The sequence below is a fragment of the Chenopodium quinoa genome, unplaced genomic scaffold (genome assembly GCF_001683475.1).
Source record: "Chenopodium quinoa cultivar QQ74 unplaced genomic scaffold, ASM168347v1, whole genome shotgun sequence".
Classification (NCBI taxonomy): Eukaryota; Viridiplantae; Streptophyta; class Magnoliopsida; order Caryophyllales; family Amaranthaceae; genus Chenopodium; species Chenopodium quinoa.
In genome coordinates, this window is record NW_018744991.1 from 3,637,912 (window position 1) to 3,652,425 (window position 14,514).

General features: G+C 37.4%; 1 protein-coding gene across 1 annotated transcript; it reads right to left on the bottom strand.

Moving 5' to 3' along the window:
• Window positions 1-5,418: 5,418 nt before the first annotated feature.
• LOC110707051 lies at window positions 5,419-13,168 on the bottom strand. Its single transcript, XM_021885079.1, has 4 exons — window positions 12,642-13,168; window positions 10,510-11,709; window positions 8,607-9,759; window positions 5,419-8,174 (listed from the first exon to the last, which is right to left on the bottom strand). The coding sequence occupies exons 2-4, from the start codon at window positions 11,580-11,582 to the stop codon at window positions 5,865-5,867; spliced, it is 4,536 nt and encodes a 1,511-aa protein (XP_021740771.1). The 5' UTR covers window positions 11,583-11,709; window positions 12,642-13,168; the 3' UTR covers window positions 5,419-5,864.
• Window positions 13,169-14,514: the final 1,346 nt, after the last annotated feature.

Sequence of the window (14,514 nt, forward strand, 5' to 3'; positions counted from 1 at the left end):
GTTCGGGTACCAATAATCAAAGTTCCTAAAAGTGATATCCATAACCCAAACCGATAAGTTCGGGTACCCGAATTTCGGGTACCTGGATTTTCGGATCGGTTATCGAGTACCCAATAAAATATTCAATTTGTGATAATTAAACTTAATTATGTAGTTATTATGATATAGCTTACCACTAATAACAACAATATCATATGATTTTGACCGAATTATTAATAATATTACTAATCATTGATATTATAAAGTAAAATAAGAGTTCAGATTTTCAAAAAATGAATTTAGGGAAAAAAAAGTAAAAAAATGCTTATCGAAACGGATCGGTTAACCGTGTTAATTTTAAAATGATACCCAATAATCATACTCGATAACAAATTATCGGAATGGGTACCCGAACCGTTACTGTTTTCGGATCGGGTACCCTAATTTTTCGGAACGGTTACAGATCGATTTTTTGGGTAGTTTTGCTCATCCCTAGTGCTAACGCACGATATATATGTAACATGTATATATTTAGGATTTTTTGACATTTGCTACCACTTAAAACACCTCTCTTCAGATTCGGTACCAATTTTTTAAAAAAAATTTTCTTTGCTACCAGCTAAAACAAAGTTTGTTAAAAATCACTACCACTTGTCTTCAACCGTTAGTATTTCCGTTACCACCACCCAACCACCGTCCAGCCACCACTCCTTCCCACCCACTGCCTAATTCACCACCACTATTCAACATTAAACCCACCGCAACCACCAGCCCTTCCTCACCCACGGACCCACCAGCTACCCAAGCCACCTCCACCATCGCCTGGGAGCCCAATCCCCTGCTCGCGAATCCGGCCACCTAGCCCTCGTGTCGGCGCCGGCGTCGCGACCCTCCTCTATAAACGCCTTTCCAGCCCCGATCCCAACCTCGTTCCCAGCCCCCCCTCCCCTTGAAAACCCTATCCAAGCCCCTTCCCCTCGATACCCAATCCCACGGCCTGGGTTTAGTGGTTTCGGTGGGTAGTCGTGGTCTGGGTTCATGGGTATAGGGTTCGCGTGGGTATAGGGTTGTCGGTGGTGGTGGTCTGGGTTCATGGGTACAGGGTTGTCGGTGGTGGTGGTCTGGGTTTGGGGGTTAGGGTGGTGTCGTGGTGGTGGTGAGATCTGGGTTCGTGGGTTTTGGGTATAGGGTTGTCGGTGGTGGCGGTCTGGGTTTGGGGGTTAAGGTGGTGTCGTGGTGGGTCGTGGGTGAGGTCGCCGGCGCCGACCGACTCTTTTGGCGCCGGCCGCCGGCAGGTGGGACGGGGAGGGGTTGGTGGTAGTTTAGGGGAGGGAGTGGCTGGGTTTTTTCATTTTTTTTTTAATATTTTTTTTAATTTTTCTTTTTTTTTTGTTTAATAAACTTAACGGAAATCCTAACGGATTCCGTTAAGTGGTGGTTATTTTTAACAAAATCTAATTTTGGAGGTAGCAAAGTAAAAAAAAAATTTTAAATTGGTACCGAATCTGAAGAGAGGCGTTTTTAGTGGTAGCAAATGTCAAAAAATCCATATATTTAAAAAGGAAAAAAAATGCACACGATTTGAAAATTGGGTTTTTGGAGGGTTGTGGTTAACTAACTCTTAAATTATACTTCCTCCATTTCTTTATAGTTGTAACATTTCCCTAAAATGAAAATGTCACAACAGTTACAACACAAAGAAAGGTTTTTATGGTGAAAATTGTATTATTATCATTATTAAAGTTCATGGCCACTCGATAATACTCTTAACAACCTCTTAACCCCCTTTTTTTAAGACTATTGTATCATGTGAGATCTACTTTTCTTAAATATCATGATAAAGTATGTGTTACAACACTCTAAAAAAAAAGCGACGCATTCAATTGAGAATTTTTGGAATTGGAGTAAATATATATAGAGCTGTCAAAAGTTGACCCTACCCGAAATACCGATTCAAACCCGATTATTAACCGACCCATCTAAACCCGAAAAATTGGTGACCCAAACCCGACCCGACCTGAAACTAACCCTAGACCCGAGATGACCCGAGTATGTGAGACCCAACCCGAACATGAATTGATCTAGAGATGACCCGACCCGAATGTAACCCGTAAATTATTGACCTGAACCGAACTCGACTTGAACCGAAATTGACCCAAACCCGTTTTAACTCGTCAAAACCCGAATTTAACCCGACTTGTTACTAACCTGACCTGAACTCAACCCTTCCCGTTCCTAACTCGGCTCGAATTTAACCCAACCTGTTACAAACCCGACCCGAAATCAACCTGACTTGTTATTGACTTGACCCAAATTCAACTCGACTTGTTATTGCCATATATATTATAGTCAAAGGAAATAATTAGCTTGATAAAAATGATAATTATCTATTTATATTTAGTTGAACCCGAATATGACCTGACTTGGAAATGACCAATAACTTGATTATAACCTGCAAATTATTGACTTGAACATAACCCGACTTGACTCTAAGAATGACCCGACTTGGAAATGATCCAACTTAATTATAACCCGTAAATTATTGACTTGAACATTTGAACGAAACCTTACTTGAACCCGAGAATGACCCGACCTGATTATAACCCGCAAATTATTGATTTGAATCAAACCTGACTCAAACCCGAGAATGACCCGAGTTGATTCTAACCCGCAAATTATTGACTTTGACCAAACCCGACTCGAACCTGAGAATTACCCTAACAAGTTCTAACCCGTAAAACTCGAATTAAACCCGATCTATTGTTCACCGTACCCGACCCGAATGTAACCCGACCTATTATTAACCCAACCTAAACCCGAGCCAAACCCGATAAGAAGTATGACCCAACTCAAGCATGACCTAACCCAAACCCGACCCACATAGGTTATAGAACTGAACCGAATTGACCTAACCCGAGTTGACCCGACCAAAACCTGACTCGTTTACCCAAATTGACAGCTCTACCCAAAACCTCCAAAATTTCTCAAAAAACCTTCAATTTTGGAAAATTTTGACTTTTTTTCGCTAGAAAATAAAAATTGCCGAGTTGTTTACCATGGTCCTTAATACCCTCCGGTAGTCCAATTGGGTGGGTGAAACCATCCAATTTGCCTTTAAATGGTCAATTTACCATTTTACAACTTGCACCGATTTCATTAACTCAAGCCTACCACGAACATTTATGACAACAAATAGTGATCATATATTGTGACAAACGACATTATATGACTCCGAGATGTATTCCCTAGAATCTCAAGGCTTTTCGATACCGGGCCCCGAAACCTCCAAAATTTCTCAAAAAGCGTGGATATTAGTCTTTAATTTTGGAATTTTTTGACTTTTTTTGGCACGAAATAACAATTTCCGAAATGTTTACCATGGTCCCTAGTATCCTTCGGGAGTCCAATTGGGTGAGTCGAACCATCAAATTTGCATTTAAACGACCAATTTACTGGTTTACAACTTGCACCGATTTCATTAATTCAAGCCTACCACGAACATTTATGAAACACAAATAATGATCATATATGGTTCCAAACAGCATTAAATTGCCACATATATTATAATCAAAGGAAATAATTAGCTTGATAAAAATGATAATTATCTATTTATATTTAGTTGAACCCAATATAACCTGACTTGGAAATGACCCAACTTGATTGTAACCAGCAAATTATTGACTTGAACGAAACCCGACTTGAACCCGAGAATGACCCGACTTGGAAATGACCCAACCTGATTATAGCCCGTAAATTATTGACTTGAACATTTGAACGAAACCCGACTTGAACCCGAGAATGACCCGACTTGAAAATGACCCGACCTGATTATAACCCGCAAATTATTGATTTGAACTGAACCCGACTCAAACCCGAGAATGACCCGAGCTGATTCTAACCCGCAAATTATTGACTTGGACCGAACTCTACTCGAACCTGAGAATTACCTAACCCGTTTTAACCCGTGAAAACCCAAATTAAACCCGATCTATTGTTCACCCGACCCGAATGTAACCCGACCTAAACCTGACCCAAACCCGATAAGAAGTATTACCCGACTCAAGCTTGACCCAACCCCAACCCGACTCGCAGAGGTTATGGAATTAATCTGAATTGACCCAATCTGAGTTGAGCCGACCCGCTCTTACCCGACCCAAACCCGACCCGTTTATCTGAATTGACAGCTCTAAACATATATATATATATATATATATATATATATATATATATATATATATATATATAATTGATCAAATTCATCAACAATTTACAAAGTTGTATAGTTTGAAACTTTAAAGAGATGTTGAAATTGGAAAAAAGTTTGTAAAACTGTTATATGAATGGGGTTGTTTGGCAATCGACGGTTGGTTGTTAGCTGTTGACGTGGTTGATTAACGAGAAGTATTAGCTATATGGATTGGTCTTTTTAGTTTGTTTTTTAAGCCGACTGTTTACAAAAGTGTTTGGTAAAATTATTAATGATTGTTAGTTGTTTATTAGTGATAATATATCATGAATAAATGAGTATGTGTAAGACATCATTATCTTTTCATTTGTCTTTTAATTCTCTCAAAATAGATAATTATATGCCCACAACATAAGTATGGAGTAAATGGTTAGCTTTATATTATAAGTTTATAACATAATTGAAAGAAACAACTTAGAGATATTTCTAAACCAAATACAAACACACGCCTAATTCTTATATTTAGTCACTTCAGTACATAGGTATGTCTAGGAACATCTAGAGGATATAGGAATTGGAGAGATGATTAGTCCCTCCATCTCCCCCCTCCTCATCCCCTCCATTCTTGTGATATGGTAGGAGACCCTCCGTAACTTACCGTATAAAAATAAATAAGTAAAAATTGTCTAGGAACATCTTGTTTATGTCATTGACATGGTCATGTACTCATACGGAACAAACTATAAGTTACTATGAGTAGTTACTACACTACAAATCTACAATATTAATTACCCATTTAATTATTATTAAGGAAAGTTTGGTTGCTAAGAGTTCATTCATTAGATATTAGTCAGAGGTAGATGGGCATATGCTTGTAGATACGATAAATTGGATCCATTAGATAATGGTAGATGAAATGGTATATCTCTAATAAAACTCTCATTCAAATACTCTTTTGTTTTTTTGTTTTAGGACCAAATTAATTGTAGGGATTGATTGATTTTGTTAACAAATAGTTTTCCTGTTAAAATTATTTGTGTTAAGACAAGACATTTAACATAAAAATTAAAACATGTCAATAAATTAATTATTTAATCAAATGATATTATATACATCCGAGTTCACGATTACAAGTGCACCCAAGGTATTTTTGCTTATTTTAATGATTAATTCAAATAATGGTTATTGCTCATTTTAGCGAAAAACAACCTTGGTGCATCTGTCACGTTATTTGAACCACAAACAAAACCAAGTTTGGTTGACTGGTGAGGAGTTTTGATTAGGTAGAATCCTCGTAAAAATACAAGCAAGTTGTTGCAATTTGCAAACAATTGTGAATATCTTCTTTTAGTGTAAACCTTTTTATAAATTATTTTCTAGCTCAACAAGTTGGACATGAATGATTGTGACATACATAGGCCAAGTTCATGAAAGTTTTGCTTCCGAGACTATGAAACCCCAAATTTCATAGAGATGGTCCTTTCAAGTGTTGTCCGTTTAAATAGGCAAAGTTTTCTAGAGGAACCCTGCCTCAACCATGTAGTCTTGTGTCATCTAATGAAGTTTGCTCCTTAACTTCATCTTCAAACATCGAAACATCCAACTCACTATAAATCTTGTGATCTCCAAACTCTATGTTGTCGTATTTCTTGATGAAATTTTCTCCTCGGATTGACCTTGAACATCAAAGCTTACAAATTCATCTTCGCAACAGCCCTGCTCCAAGCACAGAGAAACTAGCATGCGTGTGTTCGTTGAGGTACATGCCTTCTGATGCTGGGTTATGGCTTCCGAAGCTATGCATCACATTTGATGGCCCAACATTGAAATGTCGCACAGGCAAAATATCAGGATCTTGGCCATGAGGAAGAGGTCCCATAAAAGTGGGACTCTGAGAAGACTGAGGTTCCCAACTTTTTACCAATTTACTAACATTGACATTTATGGCAGCCTGAGACCTTGAAAGATCAGCATCCACCTGATTACTGACCATTAAATCCTTGCCCATTAACCGGAGGATTGGAGCTGGACTTGTAGAACCGTACTCACCAGATCTTGGAAATGGATCGGCTGCTTCTAAAGAGCTCTCCAGAGATGTAATACTCTGATGTGAAGTTTCTACAGAGTGAGCTAAGTTCACCGACTCTGTCTTATGGAAGCTGCTGGAAGAAAACACTGCACTTCGGTCATCAAGATCAATTGAGTGTCCATCTAAAGTAGAATACATATAATTTCCTCTGGGAAAACTCTTCGGCGATGTTGGTCTCCATTGTAGAAGCTGAGATTCCTGAGAAGTCACAGTGCTTTGCGTAGTCTCTTCTTTTTGGGAACAACAGCATTGCTGGATATCGCGATTTAGCATTGGAGGGCCTCTACCTATATCAACCATGCCATTTTCTGAACTATAAACACAAGTAGCCCTTTCACTTGCAGCAGCAGGAAATCGTGAAGATTCTGTTGAAATCCCTGGTAAAGGTCCAGAGGAACCAAACCACCCTGGATAAATACTATCAGATGCAGAAAGAGACACACTTAAAGATTCTTGTCCATTGACTGTAACATTATCTGTTCTTCTACCCAAGTTTGAGATAGTGGATGTGGCAGAAAATGGGGACTCTGATAGGTCTCCATCAGCCACATTATCATTAGCCCCTGATGGTTGTACCAAACTGTTACTCAGTGAACTTCTATGTAGATCTTCAGAGCCCATATCACTGAAACTAGGCAAATCTGATCCAGGTGGTCCTGGAATGGGTATTGGATCAACTTCAGGAAAAAGAAATCCATGACCAAAATTGAGAATGTAATCTCCTGTCTTCGGCTCCAATCTCTGAGCATCTGCTATGTTTCCATGAAACATATTATGCTCGTCATTTAAACCAGGATGAGTTGAATTACTCCTAACTTCAGCCCTGTATAAAGAACCATGAAATTTGTCTGAACATTGGAGTAATTTAGACTGGGATACATCAGCAACTTTTTCAAGCTCAGGATCAAAAGTTGTCCTCAAACTTCTTTCAATTACTCCAATGGCCAAGGTGGAAGATGAAACTGAAGCAATAAACTCCCTATCATTGTGAAGACCTTTCAAAGAGAGAGAACTATAATTACCATGTGCACCATCAACAAGATCATCATTACTGTTGGTATCTTTTGATCCATTCTCACCATACTCTGATGCTTGCTTTTGTAGTACCTCGACCATGCCACTTCTGCCAAAAGTCTCGGCAATTCTGGGGCCTTTTGGGTGGTCAATTGCAGCACCAGACTGCTGATTAGCGCCAGTAGGCCATGCTTCAGTTTCTTCGTCTCCACTGAAATCACAAGAGTTTTCAAGGGCTGATCCCATTTTATCAGAATTAGCCTGACATGCACGAACAAACGAGTCATTGGGTAAAAGGGTAGTCTTTGAATTGCATGGTCTCATTCTTTCAGATGAACCACCAAGACAACTATGTAGCAGTCCCCTGGTAGCAGGAAAAGAAACATCAGCCTTTTGCAAAGCATTAGGTTGGATGCCAGCTTCTCTTTCAAGGGGAGGAGCTGGAGCCATAGTTGAGTCTGAAGACTTTGGTGTAGATTCCTTGGTCATTTTCCTATTAAACTGAGCAGATCTCGGCTTCAAAGATACCGGCAATGCCTCTCTATTTCCTCGGATTGCACCTCTCAGTGAACGGCCCCCCAGCATCCTTACTCTACAAGAACCCTCACTCCTCTGGTCCACCCCAGCAGGGTAAATAGTATGAGTCCTCGTGTTATTTTGCATTGAGGAGAGAGATCTCTTTGGAAAATTCTTGACAGGTACCCCCCTGGGCTCCACTTCAGTACTACCAACTTGGTCATTTCCAATGAGCGAGTCCTTTGCTGCTTGATGCTCACACCTTGAAAGCTTAATGATGGCTCCAGAATTACCAGGATTGTTATGTTCTTCAGCTTCTAATCCCTTAACAAATGAGGCTGTTTGTTGCTTGTCTCCTACTGCATGCATAGCTTCTTCAAGTCCACAGGCCTGTTGATTATTTAAAACATGAGTTTATAATATCAAATACATTTTGATATTAATTTATTAAGAAAAAAACTTTCCAGTTAGGATCTAATGAAGAAGAAACCAGAGTCTTGCAGAGCAACATAATGAAAAAAAAAAAAAAAAAAAACAAATTAAAGAAGCTAGTATGCCCAAGATAACAAATTTAACAGGAAATTATCAACCATACGCAATAGCCTGATAGTCTTTCCTAAAAATCAATGAAAGGCAGTAACATCTTCTGCACCTAAAGATATTTCTTTGTTTTTTTTTTCCCTTAATTATTTATACTCCGTACCCTTTCTTAACCGAACCCCCCAAGGCATTCATAGCATTATAGTATCAAAAGGTGAAGAAAAGAAACGACAACAATCAATTGTGCAACAAGATATAAGGATACAAGAACAAAAGGCATACTTCAGAGGATCGGCCCTTGACATTGAAGGAGAGAGATCTTTTTCTTTGGCGAGTGACTTTGAGAAACTTCAAATGTTTCGCAAGACGCTTTTTCCTATTTGGTGAAATAACTTTGCTTCTCTTGGCCTTTCTTGATTGCTTCTTTGGTCTTGGATCCTCCCTAGCTTTAGAAAATGATGATGTAGACGTATCATTGAGCTTTGAAAGAATCCTTATTTTCCTTCCACTTGAATCAATATAAACAGAACCATCATCAACATTTTGTACAAGATATTTGGATGATACTACAGGACTAATCTGTTCAGAAGGCACATCAGCCTCTTCCAAGGGGAAATCTACATTAGTGGCCCAGTTAGTACCATTTCTTCTATCCAAATCTTCTAATGTGCAGGAAGGGGCAGTTGCACAGATATCCGTCATTAATCTTATCTTTCTTGGCTTTATTCGAGGCTTCATTAACTTAGAACTCTTCATCCAGATTGGAGGAGATTGTGAAGAAAGACATTGATCAATATGGGCATTCAAAGTGGTATTTGAAGATGATGAAAAATTTTCACATACAGGGCAAATCTTCGAAGAAATTGTTTCAGGAGGGCCGGTACAAGCAGATGTAATATCTTCAGGTGTATTACGTTTACTGCTAACACGTATCTTCACTGCCACTTTAACCTTCTTGCTAGACAGTTGTGAGGCTGAGCTGTTTGTCTTGTTAGCAGCTGAACCTGCAGCTTCTCGTTCATCGGACACTTCCGACAAGGGGAGATTGCTCGTGGAAACCGACTCCACTTCTGATTGACAATTCGCAGTCGCAATAGTCTTGAATACCAAACCTCCTTCCCCTCCAATTGGAAATGAATCTGAATCCCTGTAGCCTTCAGCAAGATCCTGGTTCCACGAATGATCCAGTTCCAGTATAGTGTCAGATACAATATGATTTTTCAGCATTGGCTGCTTCTCGTCGACATTACTTTCTTCACTGTGCAAGATTTTCTCAGCTGAGCAATTATTCATGGAAGTATCTCTCAATGGATCCGTAGGCTGAAAAGGAGGCAGTACATCCTTTACACCATGCTTTAGACAAAGTTGCAAATTTTTCTGCGAAAAGGGCCAATTCAAGCTGATATCTCTATTCCGAGCAGAAAAGACAAAGTCTCTGTAGACAGAAACCATAACATGCTCCAATTAACCATGGTGAGTACAAGAAAAGGGTTGAACATTGGACTTTAAATGGAAATAATGAAAAAAAATGCAAAGGGTATATGTATAAAAGAGAATCAAAATTGAAGAAGCAGGTGATGTAGATGAAAAAGAAAGGAAGACGAAAATCTGTTTTTTATGTCATATTTTGCTGGTATTATTGTATTGGGTATTTTTTGTTACATTTTATTTTTTTCCTACATAGATTCAAGGGTCAGGAAAGTGTATTTGGAATAATATATATAAGACTAGGAAGTACTAGTGGTTAGGCTATGTATACACCCAAAATGTTTGATATTTTTCAGGAATATGTAATAAATTACAAAGTTGACTGTACACATGTTACTTCATTGGCACTTGGTAGCCCAGCACCCTTCTTCACTTTCCTAGTATCAAGTTTTTTTCTTTTTTTTTTTGTGAACAGTATCAAGTTTTCTTTAAAGGGAGTGTAAGGAGTGGAGGAACAGGGCAAAGCACACTCACTCATGCTTGAAATAAGCAAGAAGACTTAATCAGTTTTCACTACAACCAATAATAGAAGAGTGGAAATTATAATTCAGCATCTGCAGAACATTGAGCAATCATTTAAGTAAATAGAGACATCAACGGGAAATCATATGGTGTAAAAATAGAATAGAAGTTCAGTTTCTTGGTATTACCCAGCCCTTCAGTGAAAGATATATAAAAAAATGTACAAGATACTCACCGGATGGAGAATTCAGAAGCATAGTCACAATTTTCCCCCTCAACTCCTCCCGTTGTTGCAATCAAACTTCCTCTATCTAACTTATCTGACTTCTCCACTTGCTGGCTTGATGACTCAAGCTCATCTTCAGAAATCATGACACGGGCACTAGACTCAGATGTCGACAAGCATGCAGGATGAATTTTCTCGGGAAAGATCTTAGCCAGATCAACCGAGCTCACTATACAATCATTTTCTTTGTCAACATCGTGCGCAATTCTTGGCCTCTTCACCACTTTTTCAGAAAATTTAGCAGCATCTTGTTCCCTTTTCAGACCTCTTGCTTTAATATTCAGATCATATGTATCATCTTTATCCTGAATTACTTCTTCGGAAGTTTCTCTAGCTTTAATTCTATTAGCAAAACAATCTCCTTTCTCAGGTTCACTTCTAAAGAGACTAAAATGCAGATTCCTAGCAGCAGATTCTGCTCCTGCATCAATATCACTTAGTTCTGCATGTTCTTTCTTCAAATTTTCAAGTTTAGTTTTAAGAGACTCTACCATCCTGTGGAGGGAGCTCCTCTCTACCGCTGTCTTTGGCAGTGGCTGCTTAGCATCATCAGACTCTGATGAGACGGTCCTTGTAATATTAAAATTGGCAGCATCATTGATGTCCATTTCATTTCCTAAACTCCCAAGTTTACAGATCATTTCCGTAATTTGGGATTTAGTATTTCTTGCAAGAGTTTTAATAAATTGTAACTTCACAGCCTCCAAATCCCTTTCAGATGCTTTGAGGACTCTGTTAGGCACTTGCATCTGTACATCCATATCAGAAAAGGTCTTTTCCGGCACTTCTTGTTCTGGAGTAGATGCTTGTTCAGCTTCTGCTGCTTGGTTGCAAACATGGTCTTCCAAAAGCAAAGGAGAATCACTATTGGGAGAAATTTTGGTTTGCACTTGCTTTCCACCACTCAGCCCAGCAAGTGCACTCAAGTAGTGTCCCCTAGCAGTGTCTAAGTAGTGCTTCCTAGACCAAATAGCCTCTTCAAATTGTTTGGTGGGAATTTGTGCAGTTTCTGTCACCTTCATTGCCAATTTATAATTTCAAGGCCCTGGCATAGACCAGATCTGATCTAGTGATATCTTCAAGTTTTGGCTCAGGCTTATTTCCATATATACAACATCTTCTAGAATTTCTCAGCTCGGCCAAAGCTCCCTGCAGTGCCACATATAAATCAATGTGGTCAACAGAGAAAATCGATATGCCAATTATGAAGTCACTGGGATCAAAGTAAATTATAAAATCAGCGACCAACTCTATTGTAAGCTAATCCCCCAGCCTAACAATAATGATGATTTATGGAAGAGCAAGATTAGTTAAAAAAGAAAAAAAAAAAAAAAAAAAATTCCCCTGCATACTTTTCACTGTCAAATACTGCTTACAGCGTACCCTTTATGATGCTGATGATGATACTTCAATGAAAATAGGTAAAACAAAAGTAATCAGAAATACTTTTCTAGGCAAACATCTGAAACATATTAATGGCTAAACCAGTTATGTTCTATCACTCGCATTAGCAAACATGGGCATGTCCAAAATGTCAGATTGCTGCAACAAATAGCTTACATTATGACAAGCTTCAACATTAATTATCACTCCCTAAACTATCATCAGACCATCTGAGCTTAAAATTTCTCACAAAAATCCCTCCTACAGACGTCGAAAGCAGCTCAAACGTACACGGAATTTAAAACCTTAGAATCACAATGACAACATTTCATGAAACTCAAAGCATACACTAGCACGCTACATTCAACCAATGAAACTCAAAGCATACACTAGCACGCTACATTCAACCAATGAAGCTCAAAGCATACACTAACACAGTAACACGCTACATTCAACCAATGAAACTGAAAGCGTCGATTCATGAGAAAGTAGATTAGGTTCAATTTGTTTATCAATTCGAAGAAATTAAAAGGCGAAATTCAAAGGCGATTACATTAATCATCAAACCACAAATCTTTTAGAAGAACAAATTCAAAGTAAGGTGAGCAAAATTGCATCATTGGAGTAATAACTAAAAATCTGATACACATATAAATTAAAAATATGCATACAAATACAAGAATAATCAATTGACAAACCTGAATGAACAGTAGCAATAAGATCAATCCACAATAAACCCTAGAATGATCAGAAATAGCGAAATCATCAAACAATCGAAGCAAAGAAGAAGACGATCATATCAAAATCGATGGTACTTGAAAGTGGGGAAAACGATCAAATCCCTAGAAGAAGAAAAGATGGAAACAAACATCGAAAAGAAGAAGATAACCCTAAAATTAGCTGAAACAGTAGGAAAATCGAAAATGATAACAGAAAAAGTTGAGCTGAAATTGAAGATTGAATTGAATTTGGGGGAAATTGAAATTGAAAGAGGGGAAATTTGAAAGAGAAAAGAGGGAAATCGAGGAAGAAGTTAGGGGAAGATTGAGAAGAAGGAAGAGTGTGTCAGTGAAGTAAAAATGGAGGAAAAAATAAAAATAAAAATAAAAAAAGAGGAGAGAGAAGACAGGTCAGCTGAAGAGACACGCACTAGAAATTGAAAAAATTTAAAGTGAATACAAACCGTTCAAATTTCACCATTTTCTTCATTCTTCTTCTCTAGCCCCCTATTCCCTATTCCTACTAGACTATGCCTATATTATTGTATAATTAATTAATTAATTAATTCTATTTTTGTTGTACTACTGTAATAGTTTGTGATTAATTTGATTACTGTATTAAATACAGAGTAGGATTAATAAAAGGCATGTCTCTTTATTTATCATACTAATGTAGTTATTGAATTCATAATAGTAGTCTTTTATATCTATGATTACAGAGTAGTTATCAGCTTTTGGTAAGGAGATGGTGTTAAGTCGAGTGTTAAATATTTATTGTTAGGTGGTTGAGATATTTTTTTTAGGGGAGTTGAGATATCTTATTTTACTTATTGGTTTTTAAGTAAAAATATTCTAAAGGTAACATGAAAAGTAGCTTACTTAACCGGTTAATTATTACAATAAAGACGGTTAGATAGATACTATGTGTATTGTGTAATAATACTATTGAAGTAAATAGTTAAATAGTGACGCTTTCCTAAATTCTATGTTTGGTTAACATTGCAAGTCATTATAGCAAAAGCAAAACCTCAAATTTCCAGTTAAAAATATAAGTTGGTTTTGTCTACTCGATAACTCGTGTAATTTCTCCAAAAGCTAAAGGTTAATACTCATCATAACTTTGTTGAACTCTAATTCTACTCCAATTCTTGAAATGCTACAATACTTAAAAAATATCATTTGATTGTCTCAAATTGGCCACCACCTCTAGATGTGCTAATCGTTACTAAGAGATATAAAAACAAAAATTCATATAGATACTCTCAGATCTCTTACTCTCAGATGTGCTAATCATGCTATATCACTAGGAGCCTAGGACAACCTTTTGTAAATACTATGTGTGTATTATTATTATTATTATTATTATTATTATTATTATTATTATTATTATGGGTAATGCTATACATAACTCTTAGGGCTATATATAAGCATTGAATTTACTCTTGAAAAATGTATAAAGTTAGGAATTCATGACAAAAACACACGCAAATCGATGCAATTAGTGTGTTTTTGTCATGATTTTCTAAATTTAAACAATTTTCAAGAGTAAATTAAATGTTTATATGTAGCCCTTAGGGCTATGTATAGCATTTTCCTATTATTATTATTATTATTTACCAAACAAGTTGATATTAGACTAGATTGGCAAAAATAAGATAAACTAAATAAACCTTTACTTATCCATTTCAACTTAAAGCTACTCCAAAAACATGACATAAGTTGCACTATTTGTTTAACAAATCTATAACTGCCATCTCAATTCATTATTCATAGCCTGCAAAATTTGCAAGCAACGTGCCATTTAATTGGAATCCACACGTTTGTTATATGATGTTGCTACTCATTCGATTGA